Source organism: Trachurus trachurus, assembly GCF_905171665.1.
Source record: "Trachurus trachurus genome assembly, chromosome: 7".
NCBI lineage: Eukaryota > Metazoa > Chordata > Actinopteri > Carangiformes > Carangidae > Trachurus > Trachurus trachurus.
In genome coordinates this window covers 12,440,156-12,465,017 of record NC_139901.1, presented here as the reverse complement: position 1 = coordinate 12,465,017, position 24,862 = coordinate 12,440,156, and the positions used below count along the sequence as shown (strand labels likewise).

The 24,862-nt window shown below is 41.0% G+C and overlaps 1 protein-coding gene across 4 annotated transcripts in view; it reads left to right on the top strand.

The window, feature by feature from the left end:
• Positions 1–6,144: 6,144 nt before the first annotated feature.
• The window catches only part of trim33 (tripartite motif containing 33), a gene marked incomplete at its 5' end in the record, with an annotated part of 29,150 nt that continues 10,432 nt past the window's right edge, over positions 6,145–24,862 (top strand). For 2 of the 4 annotated variants that reach the window (XM_083974941.1, XM_083974942.1), the window contains 14 exons: positions 6,184–6,760; positions 10,524–10,642; positions 12,157–12,310; positions 12,924–13,056; positions 14,966–15,082; positions 15,193–15,307; positions 16,020–16,166; positions 16,647–16,764; positions 17,869–18,176; positions 18,728–18,922; positions 22,863–22,919; positions 23,177–23,377; positions 24,388–24,520; positions 24,640–24,703. In XM_083974941.1, coding sequence (XP_083831067.1) covers positions 6,184–6,760; positions 10,524–10,642; positions 12,157–12,310; positions 12,924–13,056; positions 14,966–15,082; positions 15,193–15,307; positions 16,020–16,166; positions 16,647–16,764; positions 17,869–18,176; positions 18,728–18,922; positions 22,863–22,919; positions 23,177–23,377; positions 24,388–24,520; positions 24,640–24,703 — 2,438 coding nt within the window. Of the gene's footprint in view, positions 6,761–10,523; positions 10,643–12,156; positions 12,311–12,923; positions 13,057–14,965; positions 15,083–15,192; positions 15,308–16,019; positions 16,167–16,646; positions 16,765–17,868; positions 18,177–18,727; positions 18,923–22,862; positions 22,920–23,176; positions 23,378–24,387; positions 24,521–24,639; positions 24,704–24,862 lie in introns of all 4 variants that reach the window. The other 2 variants (XM_083974944.1, XM_083974943.1) reach the window with 2 other exon arrangements.

Sequence of the window (24,862 nt, the reverse complement as noted above, 5' to 3'; positions counted from 1 at the left end):
TCCAGTAAGCCGGTGAGAGGTGCCTTTATCCCTAATGGAGAAAGCTAGAACAGTGGTGAAAACCTTCCCTAGATGGCTGCCCTACCAAAATACTATATATATATATATATATATATATATATATATATATATATATATATATATATATATATATATATATATATATATATATATATATATATATATATATATATATATATATATATATAAAGAACATTTAAGTGTGACAAATCTGCTAGAAAGTAAGAAATTCGGAAGGGGGCAAATACTTTTTCACTGTACTTTATTTAATGGAGAGGGAACAATAGTACCTGATGTTCTCAGCTATAAACGGTAGGTTAAATGCAATCATAAAAGGCTAAAAACCACAGGACATTTCATAGCCAGCGGTGTAAAGCTCAATCATGTAGCTTCCTTTCACTAATGGGTCTATAATAATAATAATAATTGTGGGTCATTTTGATGCAATTATGTACAGGCTATAAAATCATACTAGCTAGAGGGGTCCAAAGTGAGTCATAGTTTTTTTGTCAATAATGTGAACATTTTCCACATGTTCACATACCCCCCACCCCTTCGGACCTCACCAATTTCTAAAGCCTGGCTACGGCCCTTAGCCTCCCACTGCTTCTCCTTCAGCCATTGAATGGACTATAATGGGATTTCAGTGTCGCTGCTTTTTCAGAAACTGATGCAGACGGAGTTACCTCCTCTTTGGTCTCAGAGTTTGTTTTCTGCTCTCCAGTCCAATTGTTCAACAGAGATTTCATTTGCTTGACCTCTTGGCTCTTCACCTCAGGCAGGCCTCAGATCAGGCTCTTTGGACTTTGTCTGCGCAAACAGCTCCACCTTCTCTGCTGCTCCTTTCATTTCATCACTTGGCTTGATGTGAATCTGAGACTTGTGATTGGCTTCTCCTCCTCCTCCACTGTCATCACCTTCTTCCACGGAGACATCTCTTTCTTCACTTGCTCCTGTTTTTGCTTCTTCAGGCTGTTGGCTTAGAAGCTCCCTGCCAACAGTGTGAACGTGTTGGTGTGTGTGTGTGTGTGTGTGTGTGTGTGTGTGTGTGTGTGTGTGTGTGTGTGTGTGTGTGTGTGTGTGTGTGTGTGTGTGTGTGTGTGTGTGTGTGTGTGAATGGTCCATATCCCTGTCAGGTGAGACAATTTGGTGATTTTTCTTGTTGTACAGATGAAGAAGAACTGTTTGCTTCTGTGCGTCCTGAAAAACCTCTGCAGCTATTTGATTTATAAAACCTTTGTGAGGCTAATTAGTCAAACTCAAATCCATCCAGCTGTGACACAAACAAAGCTGTGCTTCTTGGTTAAAAGCTAAAACCTGAGACAAAGGCATTTTCAGCTGATGGATGTGACAGGTATTGTCGGTGCTACTTTTCTCTAACTGCTGGTGATGTTCACACAAGCCTGGATAGGTGTCAATCATCTTAATGAGCTGCTGAGGTAGTTATTAAAGCAGATATCAGCTTCACGGCCGTTTCGGCTAATGCTGCGTTCAAGGCAGGCTTTTGAAACCGTAAGTTACAGCTTCAAGTCACAACTACGACTTGGTGGCGTTCCAGGTAACCCGTAGCTCGTGTTTTTACCATCCTGTTGTCTGTGAAAGTTCCCTATAACGGCCACTCGTAACTTCCGACCCGTGAACTCGTACCAGATCGAACTGGTATGACTTCACAGGAAGGAAAAACACAAAGTACGAGTTTCTTTGAACGCACCATGAGTTAGCAGCCCCCGCCCTTGTCAGGCATCAATTGGTCCTCGTGCTACGTCACCACATTCACGCGCATCCCTTGGCTGCACACACAGCCCTTCATGCCGTTCTCTCTCCTCATTGGATAACACTTGTATCCCACAAGGAAAATTTTCTCCTCGGGTTACAGCAGAGCAGAGTGACGGAGAGACTCGTGTTTAGGCTGAAATACTTCATGTAAGTGATTGCTGACGGAAAATAGGACTATTTAGGACTTATATTAACAAAAACATTCCACTGATATCTGCTTTAAGGTAACGTCATCTGTTAAGCCTCAACAGGTGTTAAAGCAGCAGCACGAAAACCAACTTTTAAAAAAATGGAAAGCACAGTCAAGAGAGAGACAGGAAATGGGGAGGAAGTGGCATGACATGCAGGAAAGGGGCGTTCTATGCAGGATTCAAACCAGGGCCGTCTGCAGTGAGGACTGTAGCCTCAACATTGGGCCGGCTGCTCTACCAACTAAACTAAACACCGCCCTGATTCTCACAAACTTTTAAAAATATTTTTTTCTCCCCCTCATCCATTGTTGCACTGACGTTCAATGATCATAAGTCTCCTCATTATATCAGCTCCGCTCCGCACCCATTGAAAACTACACTGGACATCTAATCTTTAAAAAGCAAATGAAGCCATTGAGTCGCATGCACACAGTACAACAAACAGAAACATATAATGAATCATATCAGCAGTAGCAAACTGTAAATTCTGGCCCAAAATATATGTAAGTCTGACCCATATACCTGCACATCTGGGCTGATTCCAGCTGTTTTCTATCCTCCAGTGTTGGCTGACAGCCAGGGAGTTTCTTTGTGTGCCTGCCAGAACTGGTCCAGATGAGGAAGCAGCATCTGACAGCTCTGCTGTAAGTGGGCCAGACTCAGGTCAAGGAACTGGGAAAGTATCGATTGAAGACACATTTACAAAGCACAACACAGACATTGTAAGCTCCTGATGGAAAAGTGTTCATTAAATGATGCAAAAATGGTGTTCATGTATTCATTTAACCTCGCTGTTTATAGGTCCTGTCTTGCAGAAAAGATATGTGAGAAGTCTCAGTCTAGTTTTAATTTGCAAAGGCCTTGAAGATAGTGGAGGTAGGTCTAGCAGACGGCTCTGAGAGGCCAAGTTTCTGAAACATCTTCCTTGCACCGTAAGAGAGAACCTGGCCGTTGCTAGGCAATATGACGTGTGTTATGAGTACTCTGCATTGTGCTTAAATACTGATGTATTTCTCTGTTCAGGGAGCTCCTCTCCCATGACTCTGTTGAGGGAGACTCTGTGCACTGCTTGAATAAAGAGGCATTGACTTCAAGATCCTGACCATGGTGGCTCTTTTTCACCCACAGCTCCTTCATGCAGTCTTTTTCCTGGGGAGTAGCAGCCAAGGCTATAGTTCAGACGTCCTGCAGATACAAATTTTGGATAAAATTGGTTCAATTTTTCAATAATGAATTAGATTCATTAGATTCAGAACACTCAAACTTCTGCACCTGCTAGTGGGTGGGATATATTAGGCAGCAAGTGAACATTTTGTAAATGGTAATTGGTCTGTATTTATATAGCGCTTTTCTACCTGAACGATACCCAAAGCGCTTTACAGTACATCACATTCACCCATTCACACACACATTCACACACTGATGGCGAAAGCTGCCATGCAAGGCGCGAACCACGACCCATCAGGAGCAAGGTGGGTGTCTTGCCCAAGGACACTACGGCAGCAACCGGGACAGAGCGGGATTCGAACCGCCAACCCTCTGATCATTGGACGACCCGCTTTACCACCTGAGCCTCTGCCGCCCCATTTTGTCCTCAAAGTTGATGTGTAGAAGCAGGAAAAATGGGCAACTGTAAGGAGTTGAGTGAGTTTGACAACTTGTGATGGCCAGATGACTGGGTCGGAGCATCTCAAAAACTGCAGCTCTTGTGGGATGTTCCCCATCTGCTGTGGTCAGTATCTATCAAAAGTGGAACAGTGGTGAACCGGTGACAGGGTCGTGGGCGGCCAAGGCTCACTACATGCGGGGAGCGAAAGCTGGCCCTTGTTTTCCGATCCAACAGATGAGCTATACTGTTGCTGAATTTGCTGAAAAAGTTAATGCTGGTTCTAATGAAAAGGTGTCAGAATACACAGTGCGATATATCTTTTACATGTGAAAATGGGACACCCTAGGAAGCTGAATAGGTTTTTGAGAGGGGCCCAGGCACAAGGACCTTCACATACAAACAACACAACGCCCCCCCCCCCCCATAACAATAACAATGACAATTCCCCAACCCGAAACCAACCTAAGCCCTACTCCCAACAAGGTCCAAGTAGTCCAGTCAAACCAAACAACAGTCACAAAATCAAAGTTACAGCTAGGTAGAGAAAGGGATTACAGCATTAATTCATATTTGATCATATTCCAGCAACAGTTGCCTCCTAAGTCTCTTTTTAAAAACTTGTAGAGTTGGAGACATTTGTAAGTCTTTAAGATCATTCCATACCAGCGGACCTTTACAAACTATACTAAGGGCGCTTTCACACCTAATAGTCCGGACCAAGGTCCGGACTTAATTTTTTTTTTTGTTACATTGTTTCCATATAGTCCAGTAAAGTTCGCTTTCACACTGCTATTATGACAGCGGACTAAAGGATCTACCGACGTCATGACGGATGAGCGTGCGTCTGACGTTAGCGCATAGAAAGTGCTCTGAAAAAAATAAAATAGAAATATGTGTAAAAAAAGAAAAAAAAAAGAAAAATATAGCATACTGCTGCAAAGCACGCTGTGGTTTGTAATCGCGGTGCAGAAGAGTGAGTTTAGAGCTGATGAAAGGAGAGAAAAAAAGAGGATTGTGCCGCGGCGAAATGCTCTTATTGATCAGAGTGGCAGCGATCAGCGATCAGCTGTTTTGTGTAGTGGAGGGGAACACACACACACGCTATGCGCACACACGCGCGATCCTCCTGTCAGATGCGGCTGCATCTCTCCAGGTCACTTGTGTGTGAGTGTGAGAGAAATAAAAGCTCTGACTTGCTGGGGCAGATGTTGTTTGGTGTCACCCGCTGATAAATATCTGTCTTTTTCAGACTTTTTTCGGCGGAAAAAATATATATTCGGGTCATTATATAAAAAAAATAGGCTATATAAAAAAATGCATGTATCGTTTGGGGATTTATATTAAACACTCTACTGTTTAATTCCGTGTAAACGTTTACAAGTGCAGCCTACACTGACACACCCATCCCTCTGACCAAATCTGGATATAATATGATCTCCTCCTCTCCCCAAGTGTTGCCGCCGGTTGCCACGGCTCCTCTTTCCTTTTTTTCTGTTTATTTACTTTTTTCGGCACGAGCGAATCTGACGTTATTTCCTGTGTTTGGTCTGATAGTTCGAACCTTCCAAAAAAATGCTTTCACACTACGCAGCAGCGGACCTTGGTCCAGGATAGTCCGGACCGAGACCACCTCCTGAGGCTGGACCAAAGACTCGGTCTTTAGTCCGGACCATGGTCCGGGGGAGCTTTCACACCTGTCAATTTGATCCGAACTATCTGGAAAGTCCGAAAGTCCGGACCAAAGGAGGTAGGTGTGAAAGCCCCCTTAGACTAGTACATTTGAGTTTCCGTTTTTCCCCTTGATATGGCGCCTTTTCCTAGTCTGATAGGCGTGAAGGAAGATAAATTGGGATTAGGTCACAAAGTCTGACTGTCATTGAGCATATTGACAACATGGTGCAAGCATTATGAAATATGAAATATTGAGTATCTATCTATCTATCTATCTATCTATCTATCTATCTATCTATCTATCTATCTATCTATCTATCTATCTATCTATCTATCTATCTATCTATCTATCTATTTTTATTGTATATATATATATATATATATATATATATATATATATATATATCTTACACCCTGCTGAGAGGGGCCCAGGCACAAGAACAACCATCACATAGCCTACAAACAACACAACCCCCCCCCCCCCCCCATAACAATGACAATGCCCCAACCTGAAACCAACCTAAGCCCTACTCCCAACAAGGTCCAAGTAGTCCAGTCAAACCAAACAACAGTCACAAAATCAAAGTTACATATAGCCTAGGTAGAGAAAGGGATTACAGCATTAATTCATATTTGATCATATTCCAGCAACAGTTTTTTAAAAACATGTAGAGTTGGAGACATTTGTAATGGGTATAACGACATTCAAAAAAAGATGACAGATATTTTCCTCCTCCTGTTCACAAAAAGTATCTATCTATCTATCTATCTATCTATCTATCTATCTATCTATCTATCTATCTATCTATCTATCTATCTATCAAGTCGCGTCTTTCCCTACGTCACTGCGTAATACTACGTAGTCGTGGTTCGAGAAGTTACGCAGGACGTGCAGTGGTTCAAAGAGGAAGGAAGATGGCGGACAACAAAGACGAGGATGATATGAAACCGTCTACCATTCCAGACCCAGTGCCTTCAGCACAAGATAACGAACAACCGGAGACCAAGGTGGAGAATACTTTAGTGGTCACAGAAGCGACTACGAAGGGCGGCGAAGAAACAGACTCCCATGAGAACACTAACGAGGCACCTACACCCACCAGCGACGGTGGGGACGGCGGCAGCGGCGCAGCGGCCACCGTGGGAGGGGAAGCCAACGGTAGCGCTAGCAACGCCGTCAGCCCGGCGGGGACTAGCAGCTCCAATGCAGAGCCACAGGCAGCCGAAACCCTGACCGCCGGAGATGCTCCGGTCGGCGGACTCACTACTGAAATGTCCCCCCCTCCTTCGGCTCCAGCGGCCACGCCGGTACCCACTCCCATTAATTTGCTGGATACGTGCGCAGTGTGTAAACAAAGTCTCCAGAACCGAGACTGTGAACCAAAACTTCTGCCTTGCCTACATTCCTTTTGCCTGAAATGTATCCCACAACCGGACAGACAAATAAGCGTACAGGTGGCCGGACCACACGGGCAGGCTGACACACACATAGGTGAGTTTTTTTTTTAGTTTTTTGTATCAAGAGTAAACACCGAGATCCACCTGTGAACAAGAGCTCTGCGATGTTCCTCGTGAGTAGCTAATTGCTGTGTTTAGGCGAGAGCTCAGCCTCACGCTTAATTGAGGGGTTTCTGTGGGATAACGCCTGTCTAATTACCAGCTCAGGAGTTCACCTGAGTCTCTGCACCGTAAGACACTGATGTTTACTTGATGCCAAGGGCGCTGAATTTCTGCTTGCATTGCACGGGTGGAAATAGCTGGTCCGTTGTGGTAACCTATCATCGGTCCAGCAGTTTATCAGATAACGGATATAAACAGCGGGTAGCATGCTGCACCATTGTGACCAATTGAGTTTTGACTGGAGAAAAGACAGTTTGGGGAATCTCATGCAGTAAGAGCGATGGCCAAGACTGAAGCAGAGTAATTTTGACAGATATCCAGTGGCTTCTGACATAACATTGTCTCCTAGGGCTTAGAGCAGCATTAGACATGTATTCATAACTCATTGTATCTTCTTTGTAATGACACATAACACATCAGTAGATTGTCAGTTAGATGACATGAACATGAATGGACAATGGTGATGGTGATGGGCACTGTGCACTAGTCCAGCTGATGATGCACCACTGCATATTCTGGCGCAGCCACTAACAGTGGACAGAGGAGAGAGAGAGACTGTTGGTATAAAATTAATTAGTAATTACTTAAATTCCAAAGGTTTTCATACTGGATTAATTTAAATCCTAATTTAATGTTTACACATTAACTGCATGATATAGATCAAGTACAGACTGTAAAGTTAATTCCAAAGTAAGTGAATTTGCTGTAGTGCAATATCCAAATAGCAGAAACTGCATTTTTTTGATGAAGGTCCAAAGAGTTCCAACTTTGCTGTGCATTTTTAGTATGATGAATGATGTGTTGCTACTCAGATGTATAATTGCTAGATTAGCCTATATTTTTTGCATGTGGTAGAGCCCTAAGAAAGTGTTATTTAAATGGCACATATCAGAATACAGCTGTGAGATATTGATTTACCATTTTTAATTTCCCTGAAATCATGATATCTGTATCTCAGATATATTTTCTTGTAAGAAAGCTGGAGCTTTGAGATTGAAACTAAAAGTCATAACTATTGAGTATGGAAGTCACAATTAGCCTATAAGTTAAGATCTACTGCTGTTTTTCTTTGATGAATGAAAGTCTGAATATATTCCAACACAGTGTAAGCAGATAAACAAACTCGTGTTTTGCTACTTCACTGCCTTTAAAAGATGCACACATTGCACCATCTGTCAAGTACACCCTGTGGTGTGAAGACAGTTTTACAGGAAGGCTTGATTGTCAGATACCTGGCAAAAGCTCTTCTGATGATGTACTGGCAGGTGTTTGGACTCATGCATGCGAAAAACTCCACAAGAATAAATTTACTGCAGCGCCAGAAAATGTAACCAGAACATCCTTGAGAAAACTGATCTGAGTTCTGGCAGTCTACACAAAATGAGAGATATTTCAGGTTCAACAACAGGACTTTAACAAGTGTCAGGGGGTGAAATGTCATGTTACACTTAATTTCCCTGTGTCTAGCTGAGGTTTACCTGCATGCACTACCTGCCACAACGTTTGACATAATTTTATTAGCCTTGTTTCACTGGAGAGTTTTAATATCACATGGTCCGAACTTGGCTCAGGAATTGCATTAGTACTGGTCTTAGGAGCGATTCAGTATCACATGGTCTGAATTGTATTTGCAGAGCTGCCTGTCACAACAAAGGATTTATTCTGGTGGTAAAACTGTAATATAGTCTGTTTTAGTGGGATTTCTCTACTTACATTAAGAAGATGATGTGGTTAATATGATCTGACAGCAGGGGAAACCTTGCATCAGGCCCGGCCTGTCAACACTATGTTCCTCAGTTTGTGAAAGTCCTTCCATCTCAGAAGGTTATTCATTCACCACAACACTTGAAGCCCACAAGGAGTTGATTAGTAACAAGATTTGTGGCATTGATTCACATAAAGGATTAGAATTTATATAATCTACGCCCGATATCACAACTCTTAGCCAGGCTACTGATTGATAGTGTTAAACCCTGGTTAAAGGACTGTTATCTAATGATAAGCTAAGATTTTAAAAGATCGACAGTTTAAGTGCACATTAATCTTTTAAGGTATTTACATAAAATGAACAAACATTAAAGCCAGGTGAGTATACTGAGTTGATGAACATCACTGAAATAACTTGGTTCTTTCTCACTTGGACTGACAAATGAATTAAGAATTCATCCTCACTTTCTGTGTCTCATTTTTAAAGCACCTGGTAACAGCTTGTCATGTGTTGTTTAACTTCTCATGATATAGGCTGTAGAAGTGACTGTCAGGTGTGGAAGAAGGTATTTGGTCGGATCTTGATGATCACTAGTCTTTTTTCCATCATATTACTTATTAGTTTATTTTTGTAAAATGTGATGTGAGCAAAAATAAACATGACGAAGATACCAATTATCTTCTGCTCTACCAAAATTGCCATTTCATTGTGTTATCTAAATATATTTAGGCAGGTTTTATTGAGGCCAAATATCCAAATCTCGTTTGTGGTTTTCATGATGTAATTAAGTTAAAATGGACACTAACAACAAACAGGGTTGAGTCATAATAATATCTGACACTTCTCCAAGATAAGCAACGTCTCTTGAGATTACTCCTTTCCTGTATGTCAGCAACATGTGATCACAGCTTGGTCCTTGTTGAAGGTTTGGTTGATTGGCACTTGCGCAACAATGACCAGGTTAATATTTGGTGAAACTACAGCCTGGTTGGAAAGAGGGCATCGCAACCCTAAACATGGTTAATATGCTGTTTTTAACTGTGTTTATGTGTGTGCATGGGTGCTTTCAAAGGGGGAGGGGGTTCAAAGTGACAGCTGTGTGATGCATTTGTGTGTGTTGTGTTGTGTTGTGTTGGTTCCTCAACACAATCCCAGTCCAGCTGCTTTCACAGCCAATCACTTGGGATCCATGCAGCTGGAGCTTATGCAAACCGGCTGTGTGCTGCTCAAGTCAGTGCAGACCGGCTCAAACTGGCTCAAACCGGTTTCTTACCTCAGCTGGCTGATGGGGGAGAGGTAGTGGGGGGGCATATATATGGGTTTATGAGTTACAGGAGGAGCAACATATTATGCCGAATTAAACATTTATGTGAAGTTTAATCATGTGCCTCATATTAGAGTTTAGAAAATAAGTGGTAAAGTTAATGCGCTCATTAAATTATTTGCTGGGCTGTATGATTATGGCCGTAATTCAACTAATTCCATTAACAAATCTATCTGAAGTGATTGAGTGAAACGGTCCTCGTGTTTTGGCCATGTGATTTAATATTCTTAATAAAAATATGCCGGAGATGGCGAGATTGCATCTTCTGCAGACATTCGCTAAATCAATAAGCCCCTACGAATCGGCAGCGGGGGTCTCATGGTGCTTAGCGTTTTTAATAACAACAGGAATTTACCTAAAGGGAATTATGGAAATGATCCCATAGTCTTGCTGAAGGGCTATTATTAATCCTATCCTGTTTGAAGCAGGGCAGTGAGGGGAACCTCAGGTATTAGTCGACATATCGACTTGTTGTTGATGGCAATGCCTCGTTAGGCTTTGTAACCAATGACGTCATTAAACATTGAATTTGTAGCGCGTGTGTTTGACCTTTGCACCTCATCTGACTCGTGTCCCCTCTGCTGTGGTCTCTGTTTTTTCCAGTCAATGTTATGCGCTGCTCGGTGTGCCACCAGGACTACAAACAGAGCGACATTATTGACAACTACTTTGTCAAAGATACCACAGAGGCCACCAGCACATCTGATGAAAAGTCTGCACAGGTAAGTCGAAAATGGTTGACCTGGATGGGTTTTGGCATAAGCTTGTGATTGCAATGTTTGATTTTCTGATAAAGTGAAGACAAGGTCAAGTCTTATTTGTTCATGATTCAGGGCAGCGTTATCAACATAGGCACCATATTGAATTCAGAACAAATAAAACACCTACTACAACTAGATCATACACTCAGTATTGGTGTTTTTAAACCAAATATACAGGTAGACATGGTGTCACAGGAATGGCCTATTCAGTGGGTGATGACACATTTAGTGTTTTAAGTATCGTTCAGGCGCATAGAGAGTGCACTTGATGCACTCTCTATGCTATTTGATAGTTGTTGTTGCCACGTCGTCTTTGTTGTAAGAAAAAGCTCGCAGCCATCTTTGTATAATAACTTTTCTCCAGGCTTCGTCAGAACATCTTGGCAGTGGTAAAATATGAAATTGTTTTGGTTATCAAGCAGGCAAAGATTGACAATTCCCACCTGCACAGGGTGCTGTTAGAATCTGTGGAACATAGATGAAGCAGAGTGGTTGTTCAGTTTGTTTTGTTTATGTGAACGTTTATGTTTATAATAATAATAATAATAACACGATGCCTCTGCAAATGGCCACCTGCAGCCATACATGATTCTGTTGGGAAACTGCTTGGTGGCCACGATAAATGTCAGAGGGGTGTTGTGAATGATGAAAGGCAGACGGGAGAAAGCAAAGCAGCCCAGTTGATTATTAACGTAGCAACACTGGTTCAGATAAAATGTCAAAGTTAGTTCATTAAATCATTTGACTCTATTTTTCAGTTCACATACATTTCATCACCTCCAGTGTTGATTCATGGGCATTTTCATTACATCCACTCTTTGTTACTTCTGCCCTTGAGGCCACTTGCGCGAAATGATAAATGGGAAAGTTACATTGTGAATGATGAATGTGAGACAGGAAAAATAATGAAACACGGCTCTGTTTTCTGACTGTTTTAATTAAATTGGCTTTTAATTAATCAAATCAGGTGATAATTTATCATTCCATTTTTCATTTCACGCCCATTTTTTCTTCCCCATTTTTCAATTTGCGTGCATTTCCATCTCCTCCATTTTAATCACTTATTTTTTGTTTCTTCCACTCATACTGGATGGTGTGAAATTGTAAATGCACATTCACATTGCAGAGAGGAAGAAACCCATTTTAGTTTTGATTTCACTGGCTTTTCTCTCGTACCACCATTAAAACACACTAGCTATTGCTCAGACCCAAGTCAGTGGAACATGGAAAACCCAGAGCCATTGTTGCCCATTAGTATTTTTCAAATTATCATAAATCTTGATCCCAGAGCTGTCCAAACAAGTCACACCATTTACCATTTACATGTTTTTCAGGCTGGAATTGTTACATATTGTCCCAATGGGCTACAAAATACACAATATGTCAATATGAAGTCAATATCTCTCTGACGATCATAGCCCACATCTGTAGAAGCTGTATCATTCTTAGGTACTTGTTTGTGTTATCTGCTCAAGGTGTGCACAAGCTGTGAGGACAATGCAGGAACTATAGGCTTTTGCGTGGAGTGTGGAGAATGGCTGTGCAAGACCTGCGTGGAAGCCCACCAGAGGGTCAAAATCACCAAGGACCACAAGATTCACACAAATGAGGACGCCGATGCCGCCTCCGGTAAGATGGGTGACCCTCAGGGTGGAGGACAGAACAGTATTAACTGAAGCCAAAAAAAGAAAAAAAACAACTTGCAAAAGCCTGAGCAGGACGTAACTGTAGTCAATGCACTGTGAATGTGGTGGTGCTGGTGCTGATGGTAAGGCTGTTGCCATGGTAACAGTGCTGCAGAGCCTGGTTGCTCAGATGGTGTTTCTAGCTGGGGGAGAACATACATCCTGAAGCTCTAACTGGAGTTAGTTTTTTGGGCGTTTTTTTTGTGTGCCTTGATTCAGAAAGGAGAGTGAAGTGAGACAGGAAAGATGAAATGCAGCAAAGGGCTGCAGATAGGGTTCAAACCTGTGACCACTGCAATCAGGGCTAAGCCTACATGGTATGCTTTCTGGCAGGTCAGCCACTGAGGACCCACCTCACTAGATTTTCTCACAGGTTATCTGTCTTGTTTTCAGTCTTGTTTGCAAACTTAAACTGGATTTGCATTTGTAAATAATTACCGACAACTTTTTTTGTAGCAGGTTATTTCTTTGCTTCTTTTGTTCTGCCTTTTTCTTATCAGTTTATCTTGTGATTTTGCCCCTCACTCAGTTTATTTACTCCTCCTGTGTGTCTACAGAGTCTGTTGGTACGTCAGGACAGAGGCCTGTTTTCTGTCCCGTCCACAAACAGGAGCCACTGAAGCTTTACTGTGAGACCTGTGACACTTTGACTTGTAGGGACTGCCAGCTGCTGGAGCACAAGGAGCACAGGTAACTGAGCATCTGCACACCTTTTTTTATTACCAATGGACTGCCAGTCTCTTGTCTTTCAGCTTCTTCAATACACCTGCGTTTTCAACCAATTCTAACATTTTGCACCAATACTCATGTTAATGAATTCATATATGTGTATTATTGATTACAGTAATTACTGTTTGCATATGTGTCACATTACTGCAGACCATTTCCTTCAGCATGCCATAAGATTTTAATAAAAGTTGCTACCCTGCAGGCAGCCATAGAGCTCGCTCATTTCAGTGCATTTAGAGGAAATCCATAGGCAGACACTTCCCTGACCCCTGTGGTACTGTATTTCAGCCTCATTTACAATAAATGAACAGAAAATTTACCTGTTATAAGTTACAAAAATGAGACTCATAAAGACAAAAATCCAACAATAGAATTTTAATAAATCCAATAGGAACAGGGGAAAAAAATCAGTTCCAGTAAAGTAAATCTAAGACATGAGTCTGGATTGTGTCCTTGTGCTGTGCTTGTCAGGCATTGTCCACAAGTACATTATCAGATCTTCAGAGTGTCTCCTGGTGTTATGTCATATCGGGAAAGCAGTGAGCCCAACTGAAGTTGTCAGCTGTTTCATCTCCAGACTTTGTGCTCCGGCAGAAAACTCTTCAGCTGAGGGGTGGACGAAAACATAAACATGTAATAAAACAGTAGTTTGTAAACCTACTGTTGGAGCCCTGCTGGTTTTTCATTGTAGATATCTGATCAGGGGCTGAATTACATCTTGCAATATGAGTTCCTACCTGGCAGGGATGAAAATGAATTATCCCACCATAAAGCAAAGGAAGAATTACCCACTCACAGACTCATACCGTAAGTCTGCTACATTTGACAGCAGGAAACAGCAGTCGTGATTGGGGATGGAACGGTTTATGGAAACGCTCTGAACCAGACAGTTCAACTGTCTCGGTTCAGAGCGTTTGTTGTTTGGTTCATATACATGTGCAACCTTTTCGTTTTTTTCATTTATCACGAAGGCAAAGGAGCGTAGCAGGCGTTTATACTGTGGACATGGCCCCGCTCTCTCTCACACATATGTGTGTGTGTATATATATATATATATATGTATATAATAATAATAATAATAATAATAATAATAATAATAATAATAATAATTCATTTAATTTATATAGCGCTTTTCAATAACCCAAAGACGCTTACAAAGAAACGGGGTAGAGACATACAGGGGGGAGACGAGGGAGAGACAACAAAGTAATGAGCAAGATGATGGAGTGGAGTACGGGGGGGAAGGACAAGACACCGGTTATGGGTAGGGGAGGTCATAGGCTTGGGAGAAGAGGTATGTTTTTAAACGGGACTTGAATGTGGGGAGTGAGGGTGAGTCGCGGACAGATTGGGGGAGAGAGTTCCAGAGTCGGGGTGCAGTACGTGAGTTTGGATGTGGGTGTTGTCAGGGAGAGAGTGGAGGAGGATATATATATATCTCGCTACTTTTTAAAAAAAATTTTTACGATGTTAGTTTAGGCGGCAGCTCTTTGTTGTTAAGGCGGCCGCCTTAACAGGAAATCGCGGGAAAACCTGTATGTATATATATATATATATATATATATATATTTATTTAGACGAAGGGGGTGAGAGCTAAGCTATGCTTCTTCTCACTCCTTTTCGAATATGTCATTTATTTTCTTTTTTCTGTGTTTTATTATTTTGCTTCCTAAATTTTCATCTCTATATTATGTTGTGCAAATAATTTGTTTAGTAGTAATCTTGTACTATTTGAATATTGTATGTATAAACAGTAAAAAAAAAAAACAGTGACATTTTGCCCGGAAACCTCTGTTGTCAAACATAATTTGTTAAAATCATGGTTTATCAGCTTCCGTATGCTAAGTTGTTGGCTATTCCCTGCTCACAGGTACCAGTTCCTGGAGGAGGCTTTCCAGAACCAGAAAGGCATCATTGAGAGCAGCATGGCCAAGCTACAGGAAAAGAAAAACTATGTCCATTACTCTGTCTCTCAGGTGCAAAGCAGGTGTGTGTTTTTGACACAGTTTATGTATCTTAATAATGATGTGAATGGGCTGTCAATACAGTCAGTGCTGTTTATGACGAATTAAGTTTCTTTTTTTTCCCCCTGTACAGGTTAAAAGAGCTGAACGAGACGCACAGGAAGGTGGAGCATGAAATCAAAATCGCAGTATTTACTCTCATAAATGAGATTAACAAGAAGGGCAAGTCCCTTCTGCAGCAGCTGGAGGTAAGACGATATTAAAATGAAAGTCGGTTTGCAACAAGCTCCTGGAAAGTAATTTAAAAAAGACAATAGGTAGACTGTATGTAATGGATCTGGAACAATAGTTTGCAGGATGCATTCAGAAGAGCTCATCCTGTTAAAGACATTTTAGCTGGACATGCTATGTTAATGTTAATGTTGTATCACTGAATTTTCACGTTTTTTTCTGAAGACTATGCCAATATAATGAGGCGTCCCACAGCACATTTATCACATTTGTTTACTCAACACATTTTAATTTATTTAAGATGTATAATTTCAATCTCGATATTTTGATGGATTGCCTTTATTAATTATGTCCATAGAGATTAGAAATTCCATTAATTTTCATTCAGTTAAATTTCTCTCTTCTTATGCCTGCTGTTTTTCAGCTATGCTGTGATTTATATTTTTTCCAGTTCTATCACTGAAACCAATTCTGTGTAGTTTGCTACCTTGACATTTGCTGTGTTCTTATTTATTTTTTAATTTTTTTCTTTGCTGCAGTCTGTATGAACTGCTGTGATGAAACCCAAATACCCGTCTGGGATTATTATAGCTTCACCTAATGATCTAATTCATCTTCATGCATATGCAAACACTATTGTAATAGCTTGCGGATAGCTAATAGCTTGGTCAAGTGTCAGGCTCTTTCAGTAACAGCCCCATAACCAAATTAATCTCCCCCTCTGTTTAGAGTGTTACCAAAGAACGCAGCATGAGGCTCGTGTCTCAGCATAAGGATACCACCCAGCTGGCCCAGCAGATCCACCATGTGCTCAACTTCTGCCAATGGGCCATCACCACTGGCAGCAGCACAGCGCTGCTCTATAGCAAGAGGCTGGTATGTTTCATAAGCTCCAGATGTTCAGCTGTTTGAGTGGCTAAAGCTGACAGTACACCGAGGAATAAAAGGAAGTTTCCAACACAGAGAAACATGACTTTGTGACAAAAGAGACCCAGACTGTTTGATGCATATGAGAAGATTCATACTTATTTTAGTGTTTGGTATTGGTGATATTTCCTCACACAGTGTGAGGAAATATCACCAATACCAAACAGTAAAATGTATTGTGTATAGTGTGACACTATGTGGATGAGATTTTTTCTTTTGGCTCAAATGAGGGATGTTTGTGTCACGTGGATTTCACTACTTACCACAAGACAGTCAGCAAATGAGATAACCGAGGGCTTAATTGTGGGATTGTGGAATAATGCTTTCTAAAGGGCAAGTTGACAAATGGGGTTTTTGTTGCTCCGGTATAGCCAGGCTTACTAATCGAAGAACATTTGTCTTTGTGTGTGTGTGTGTGTGTGTGTGTAGATCCTATTCCAGCTTCGACAGCTATTCAAGGCTAGACTCGAGCCAGCGCCTCAGGCCAATGGAGTTGTGCGCTTCTTCTGTGACCCGACCTTCTGGGCGAAAAATGTGGTGAATCTAGGTGAGAAGGACCTACTGTTAGTTTTTTTTTTATTACTCATTAGTTTCTATTTTAATAACAAGAAAAAGGATGACAGTAGTACCTTGGTGCTGAGCCCCGTGGTTCAAGTCAGAGCAGAAATCCAGGAGGAAACGGGAAGCAGGACGGCACATGTCACATTTTAGGAGCCTCCTCCCTCAAAAACATATACCTTTATGGGATAAGTTATATTTTACCAGTAAGCCTGAGTTTGAATTCCCTGTCTCACTCAGTAAAAACTGAATGGATAAAAATCACCATGGCAACCGCAGGCTCAGTTTTAAATTGAAATGTTTTAGCATAGTTTTGCATAGTTTGTTTTTATCAGGAAACATTTGGCATTTAATTTCAGGTTGTAAGTATAACTAACTCAACACAACATTAATTCGGACTGTGAATAACTTTGTAGGTCATTGTGATGCATAGCTCTACAATTATAAAATAATAATCATTTAGCTTAGCTTTATCTTTTAAGCAGTGTTTGCCAGCTGCTACCTTTCCCTTTCCATTTTAATTGTGAGTAAAGTCACACTTTCAGGCAAGCTGAACCTAATCAAGCTGCACATGCCACATTTTTGTCAACACAGACAACTACTCTATACCACTGTATTCAGCAGAGTCTCCTCTCCCAGGAGAGACAAACCTTTGGCTGATAGGATTCAATAGCCTTTGGCAAACCAGAGGTCGATTCGGTGTCTCTGAGCTGAATCCAGGTCTCACTCAGTAGAAACTGAGCACTTTGGATCGCCATGGCAACCCCTGTGAGCACTGCAGGTGGACATACAAGCTTTATTCAGATAAATTAATAAGACTACTAGCTGCAATGACCGTTGCGTTTATCAAATATTTGACTTGCAGTTGGTAGTTTTTTTTTTTTTTTTTGTCAGACCGACGACTAACAGAAAGGTGACTCATTGGTGACCCAGAGACAGAGACTGTATGGTGGCCAATACAGTTTGAAAATTAAGAAATAAACAGCTGATCAATGCAAAAGTCTGCATAAAATAAAAGAATAATTCAGACCAGTCAATAGTGTGTACCTCTTCACATTGTGTTTTACTTTCAACCCTCTCCTTCCATCTCTAGGCAATTTGGTAATTGAGAAACCACCTACACCTGCACAGCCGCCCAACGTGATGGTAGGAGGACCGCCCATCTCACCAGGCCAGAGTCATTCTGGCAAACACCCCGGCGGACAGATCAACCTGGCCCAACTCCGACTGCAGCACATGCAGCAGGCAGCCTACGCGCAGCAGAAGCAGCACCAGCAGCAGCAGCAACAACACCAGCAGCAGCACCAGCACCAGCAGCAGATCCAGCAACAGATGCGCATCGCCTCACAAATGTCCCAGCAGCACGCCAGGCAGGCTGGCCCGCCTATGGTTCAGCAGCAGGTACAAGAATCAGTTAACAATCACAAACGTCTGTCCTCCAGTTTATAAGTGACTCAAGTTATTAGAAACTTGGTCACAGTAGTGCAACATCATTTAATTTACTTGTTTAATAATACAGGTTTGTTAGTTAATGCATGTTATGTTATGTTATGTTATGTTATTGAATATATTTCTCATTTTGCACATAAATTATTTTCAGACTCAGTAGGGGGGTTAGTTATGAACTGCGTAACATTGCTCTACATACAGATCTCTTTAAATTTTATTTTTAAACATATGGGAGCCCATATAGAATCATTTAGAATAATTTACAACCTACATTTACAATTTACAACTTAATTTGCCCAACCAATGGTCAAAAGTACCTAAAATCTCCAGGTAAAAGTTGCAAAATGAATCACTGCACTTGAAAATGCAAGTTGTCAGTTTATTTAGACAAATCAATAAATGGCCTGAATTACATATTTTTCTGTGTGCTGACATGGCCTTGCTTGTGTTGATCTAGAAACCAGATTTTCAAACTTTTTTTTTTGTCTTTTAATTTTGAGCAGCCTCCGAGGCTTATCAGTATGCAGCAGCTACCAAGAGGGCCTGGGGGTATGAACGGAGGGCCAGGCCCTCCCATGTACCCCTCCTCCCACCACATGCGTATACCAGGTCCACCCCAAGGCCGAATGGCCACGGCCCAGCCAAGACATAACGGACAGCAGTATCCTCCCATGATGCAGCCTCAGCTACAGAGACAGGTCAGTAAAACCACGGTTGTTTCTCTGTATGGAAATATGTTATGAGGGATGTTTTTTTCTGTGTGTCTAACACATTTGTTGCTGTACATGTTGAATCAGCTGTAACAGCACAAATGTGAGCTGTAGTTACTGTATAGATACACAGACTCGGGCTGGTCCACCAGTGTCACAGAAACGAGGACAGGCACTGTTACGAGATTCTTTTTTCACATTTGTGGGTGCAACTTATCACAGATACCATTGCAAGAAAAAGTAATTATGGTCAGATCTCTATTCAGAAACAAGCTGTTTCAACTAATAACATACAAATCATTTGATTACTCAACTGAAGATGTCAGGTGTTATTAAAGCTGGAGTCCTATCAATGAACCCAGAGAAGAAACACCAATAAAGATAACACATAAACAGGGAATGTTTGATATTCATTCAGGGAACTCCCCGTTGAACGGGTTGGACCGCATCTCACAAAAAAGCATCTCAGTCCCTTGTTGATCTGCATAAAGCTGAAAGGTTACAGAGTAATTTCAAAGAGGTTAGATCAGTCCAGAACGACAACTTAGAAACACTATGATGCCTCTAAATACCAGTGGAGCTGCTCATTAGTTTATCAATCATGTTGTTCTGGTGTGGACACTGCTGAGGAAGCGGCTGTTTTCCCCCAAAAAATAAAAATAAAATCACTGCACACTTGAAGTGTGCCAAAGAGCAGCTTGACTCCTCCCAACACTACTGGAAACATGTTGAGTTTTTCGGAAGGAACACACAGCTCTACAGTGTAAAAGTAGGTTCAGTAAACCACCATGATAACTCAGTCAACTCAAAATTGAAACATGGTGATGGAATCATCATGATCTCTTCATGTTGTCATCACCGAGGGCAAAATGAACCCATGAAGGATTTTCCAGGATGATGTCAGGGTGAGGGCTCAGGAGAAGCTGGTGATGCAGAAGCACACTGACCGGAAACATCAAAGTGAATCTACTACAAAATAACTTAAAGTGGCCCAGTCAAAGTGCAGGCATGAATCCATTAGAGATGCTGTGGAAGGACCTGACGACACAGGCTTTCACCACAGACGGCCTGAGAACCTGTGGAGGAACAATGATCCAAACTTCCTCATGAACATTATGCAGGTCTGAACAGCAGCTACTGGAAAAGATCGCTTTATGTTTTTAGAGCCAGATCAGGTCTGACCAGTTATTAAATCACTAACCAGTTAATTCATGTGAGATCTCATACTTTTTCTTGCCACTGTATTAGAAGTACATATGTCAGTCGTTTAGTCGATAAGAGACAGCAGCAAAGAAATGCCAAACATATTGCTGAGGCCATTACAAAGAGCACTAAACATTCTTTATTCTTAATTGAAGGGATCCTCATCAAAAGATGTTCTATGTTTAAAACGTGATGACACTGTCTACCATTCAAAATAAAATAAAATCACTGGGTCGATGAAAGTGAAATTCCATTAGCCATTTGTGTGTCGGTGATAAATGGAAAAATGTTAATTGGGTCAATTGATGCCAACTCACCCACACTTAAGAAACTTTCCCACTTCATGTTGTCAATTTTTCATAAAAAAGTTCATGTAACAACTCCTGTTAAATTTATGAGACCCTGTAAAATCGTAAAATCCCAAACTCCAAAAGCACCGTGGGTATATCAAATTTGGAAGATTGGCCCTGAGCTAAATTTCATCATTACAGATTAATACTCCATAGATTCAAAATTGGTTGCAAAAAAGTGAAAACTTTTATATTGAAGGTGCTTTATTTTTATTTTTTTGGGGGGGAGGGTTAAAGTATTGTTTATTAATTTTATTACTGTCGACAATTCAGGAAAAAAAAGACATGAATACATGTTTTAAAATATCCTTAGGGCTTCTTGGAGTGTGTTATCAATTTCAAACCAACCCAATGAAAAATAAACAACTGCTGAAGCTTTGAATACAAAGAATCGCAAAGATGATGAAATTCAGCTCGGAGGGAAAAACGTAAAAACTTTATAACTCATAAAAGTATTTGAAGCAGAGCTACAGGACTTTGTGAGGTCCCATGAATTTAATTTTCGAGTGTCCGTGACATGACCTGGAAGGTCCTGAGTCACTTTGTATGGAAAGATTTAATTTTATTTTGAATGCTTCAAAATGCATCACTGGCCAAAGTTGATTGAAAACTTCATTGACAAAGCAAAAGTATAACTCCACCATAATTGCAATGAAATTGAACATGGATTGGACTTTGCAGTTGCAATATCATTCAGCCATGAGCCCAAAGAAAGGTCAACTTCCAACTAGACCACTACACCACAAGTTCAGATTCCCATAACCTTTGCAGACAGGTCGACCTACACCAGAATCCTAAGCAGCACAATTGTGTCTTTGATTGGAGAATTTCTGCTGGTTAAAGCACTTTTCCATCACTGGGACTTAAACCAGAGATGATGATGACACATTATGTGAAATGTGAGAACAGCCTGAGAGTGTCAGAGGAGTCTCTCATAGCTCTCAATTCTGGTTGTGGGTCATCGGGTTCATCGCTGTCTGATAATGTAGCTCCCCTCAGCTTCATGGAGCTTAAAGTTTCAGCTCATTGATCACCCGTTCAAACCACAACTTAAAAGTCTGGGCTCCTCTCAGAGGTCCAGTTACACTGTGTTCAGCCTCAGCAGGGAGTCGTTCTCAGACAAACACAAAAATGCAACACCTGCTCTACTGGTGGAGGATTTAACTGCTTATGAGCCAGTTATCTCAGATCATAGAGATCTGGACCTCGTCCATGATCTGTGTGATCATGCCAATAAGAGTTAGACCTTTTAAAATGAGCAATAATTGTAACAGAAAACATAAAATGCAAATGTACCAAGTAGAAATAGGCAAAATGCTTCGTAACGAAAAACATTTTTTATGGAGTTGTAATTTGTGTGGAAGTTATAAACACTCGTGCACCAAAACGGTCAAACTCTGGTTTGTTATGAGAGTGCGGCCGGACTCCAACTCCCTGGTGTACACACTATGCAGCCACACTTCATTTTCCAAATCAAATATTTGCAGAAAGTGAATGTAAATGTAAAATATATAAAATGAAATGACGAGTGCTACAAATAACCCGCGTACTTGTCTCAGCGTAAGTGTGTACGGCGTACGGCCATCCATTGTTACAGTTTAGCGTTAACTTGTCAGAGTTTTATTTTTACAATCAGGAGTCATGTAAACATGATATACCACGCATCTTGGGGTCAGTCATCAACATGACACTCTGGTCCAAACGCCACACCACTGGCAGAGTGAAATCAAAATGTGTATGTAGTGAACCATACCAGCTGAAAAATGAAACAATGTATCATTTTTCTCATCTGATGCACACCAACGTGGAAGATTAATATTTGAGATGAGCCTGTGACAGATTTCCCAGCTGTCTCTGAGCGAACATTTCAACACAGGACGGATTCAACTGCAAAGTCCAATGTGCATTTTCAATTTCAAGGTTAGATTGTGGAATGCCAAAATAAAAGCATACTGGATTTTTCAGTGTTGTTATAATTATGGCTGTACTTGAAAACTATTTGACTGTAAATTATTCATTTTAATTGGTAAACTTTAAAACATGAATAAGGAACGTAGTGGTGATTGAAATTTAGTTTCTAATTAAATAGCTTCATTAAGACCTGGCATTCCTGATTAAATGGCTTCATTACATGCTGAAACTCCCCACACAAGTTGCTGCTACTTTAACCCTAAAGGACCTGGTTCATATGAGTTTTCAGTGAGGGATGTTGATGCCATGTTCCCTGCCTCACTAGTGTATCTATACACATGAAGCTGGTTATTTTCTCAAGGTCAAGTGATGTGTACACTATGAAAATGTAAATTCACTGCATGCATGTTAGACTAGGTAAGAGAAACCTCCACTATATCCAGCCCCTTTTTCTTTGTGTCCAGATGTCTATAGAATCTGAGATGAGCCACCAAAGGTTTCGTTTCTTACTACAATCAGGGGTTTGGCACCTTTTTTTCTACTTTGCCATTTGTGTGTCTTGTGCAGCATGTGTTGTCATCCAAATGCATGATCATGCAACCATGTTGTTTCCACAACAAAGAATCTTTTTTTTATTCAAACTGAGTAAGTGACCTGTGCCATTGTTCCTGTCCTCCCTCCTTTCTTCCCTTCCTTTTTCTTTCTCTGTCCTTACTTCCCCCCTTCCTGTGATCCTTCCTGTCTACATCCCTTCCTCCCTCTCTCCCTTTCTGTACAGCATTCAAACCCAGGTCATGCAGGCCCTTTCCCGGTCGCGTCCCTCCACAATGCCAACCCCACAAGCCCCACCAGTGCCAGTATGGCTGGTGCTCACGCTCACCGCGGCCCTGCCAGCCCCATCATAGGCCCCATCGAGCTCATCCCCTCCGTCACCAACCCCGAGAACCTGCCCTGTCTTCCAGAGATCCCGCCCATTCAGGTGCGCACATCCCAGTCATGTTTGCTCCAACCAGGACTCTTAAAATGTTAATGAAATTCAGACCATTCAAATGAGCAATAATTCTTACAGAAAATATTAAATGTAAATGTACCAAATAGAAAGAGGCGTAACACTTTATAATACAAACTGAAGTTGTAATTTTTAAACACAGGTAAACGTTAAACTATTGAAAAGTCGGCTCATCTCCAATGTGTATTTTCATACTTAATATGGATTATGTCAGTTAGAAACCAGTTATTTAGGAGATGTCAGTGGTTTGTAAAATCACTTATTTTTGACGTCAGTAAATGATAACTAACGAATTGGTATCATTATCAGAATCATGCTATATAAGTCATGAATTAAGTAACTAGAAAAAGCATTTCCTGAAGAAAGTGCTGGTGAATGCTGAGGCTTGCATGTCATTTCTGAAGGAATGCTGAGATAGTTGAAGAAATTGCAGAAGAGATGCTGAAAAAGCTGAAGCTTTAGCTGAAAAGTATAACTTGTAAACTGAGAGATAAATGGTTTTAAAAGGGTTCGATTTTTTAAATGGTAAAGTCTGAAGGTTGAAAGAAGTCTGTAGCTGGAAGTATTGATTTGTAGAAAAAGTTAAATATTTATTGCATATTATTTTGAAAATTATAGCAGTTAAAGTTAAACATTTAAAAATATATGAACAATATCAAAAAGTTGGGTGTATCTGGTAATCTTCAGAGAAAGCTGCACATTTTGATAGCTGGATGTTTTTTGTAGCACAAGTAACACCTTCAGCATTCACACCAATAATGCTTAACTAATGCTCAATGGTGTATATTCATTATAAAGTGTTACTGAAATATCACATTAAGTAGTCCTGGTGTTGTGGTGAACAGATGACCATTTTGACATGATTTCTACTTTGTTCTATTTTCACAACGCAGAATCAATTTTTTATTGAATCCCTAATTCCATTTCACAAACTCACTCTTGATATTTTGCTCATCACTGTGCTTCTCCGGCATCATTAGTTGGAGGATGCAGGTTCTAGCAACCTGGGCCACCTCCTGTCTCGCTACATCACAGCCAGCACGCAGCATCAGCTGGGCTCAGTGGACATGAACCAGTCCCCCGGACTGTCCACACACTCTCCTGGATCTTCAGGTACACACGGGGACTCCTCATTCACACCCAACAGTGATGTGATATTTTCTGCTTAACAAGAGGAACAACTTCCATGTACAATAAGAGGTGATAACTGATGCTGTATCATCTGTCCACAGGTCTGTCCAATGCCCACACACCAGCCCGACCATCGAGCACGTCCAGCACAGGCAGCAGGGGGAGGTAAGAAGATGAGATGGTATCCTAGTAGTGGCCAAACAAGCTGTTCAAGCTTCTAGAAAAATATTTACACAATAAAGTCCAAGTTAACAGACTTAATACATAAACAAAACACTTTTTACTTTTTAAACCACAAATCACAGATTGATAATGTTTGCTAAT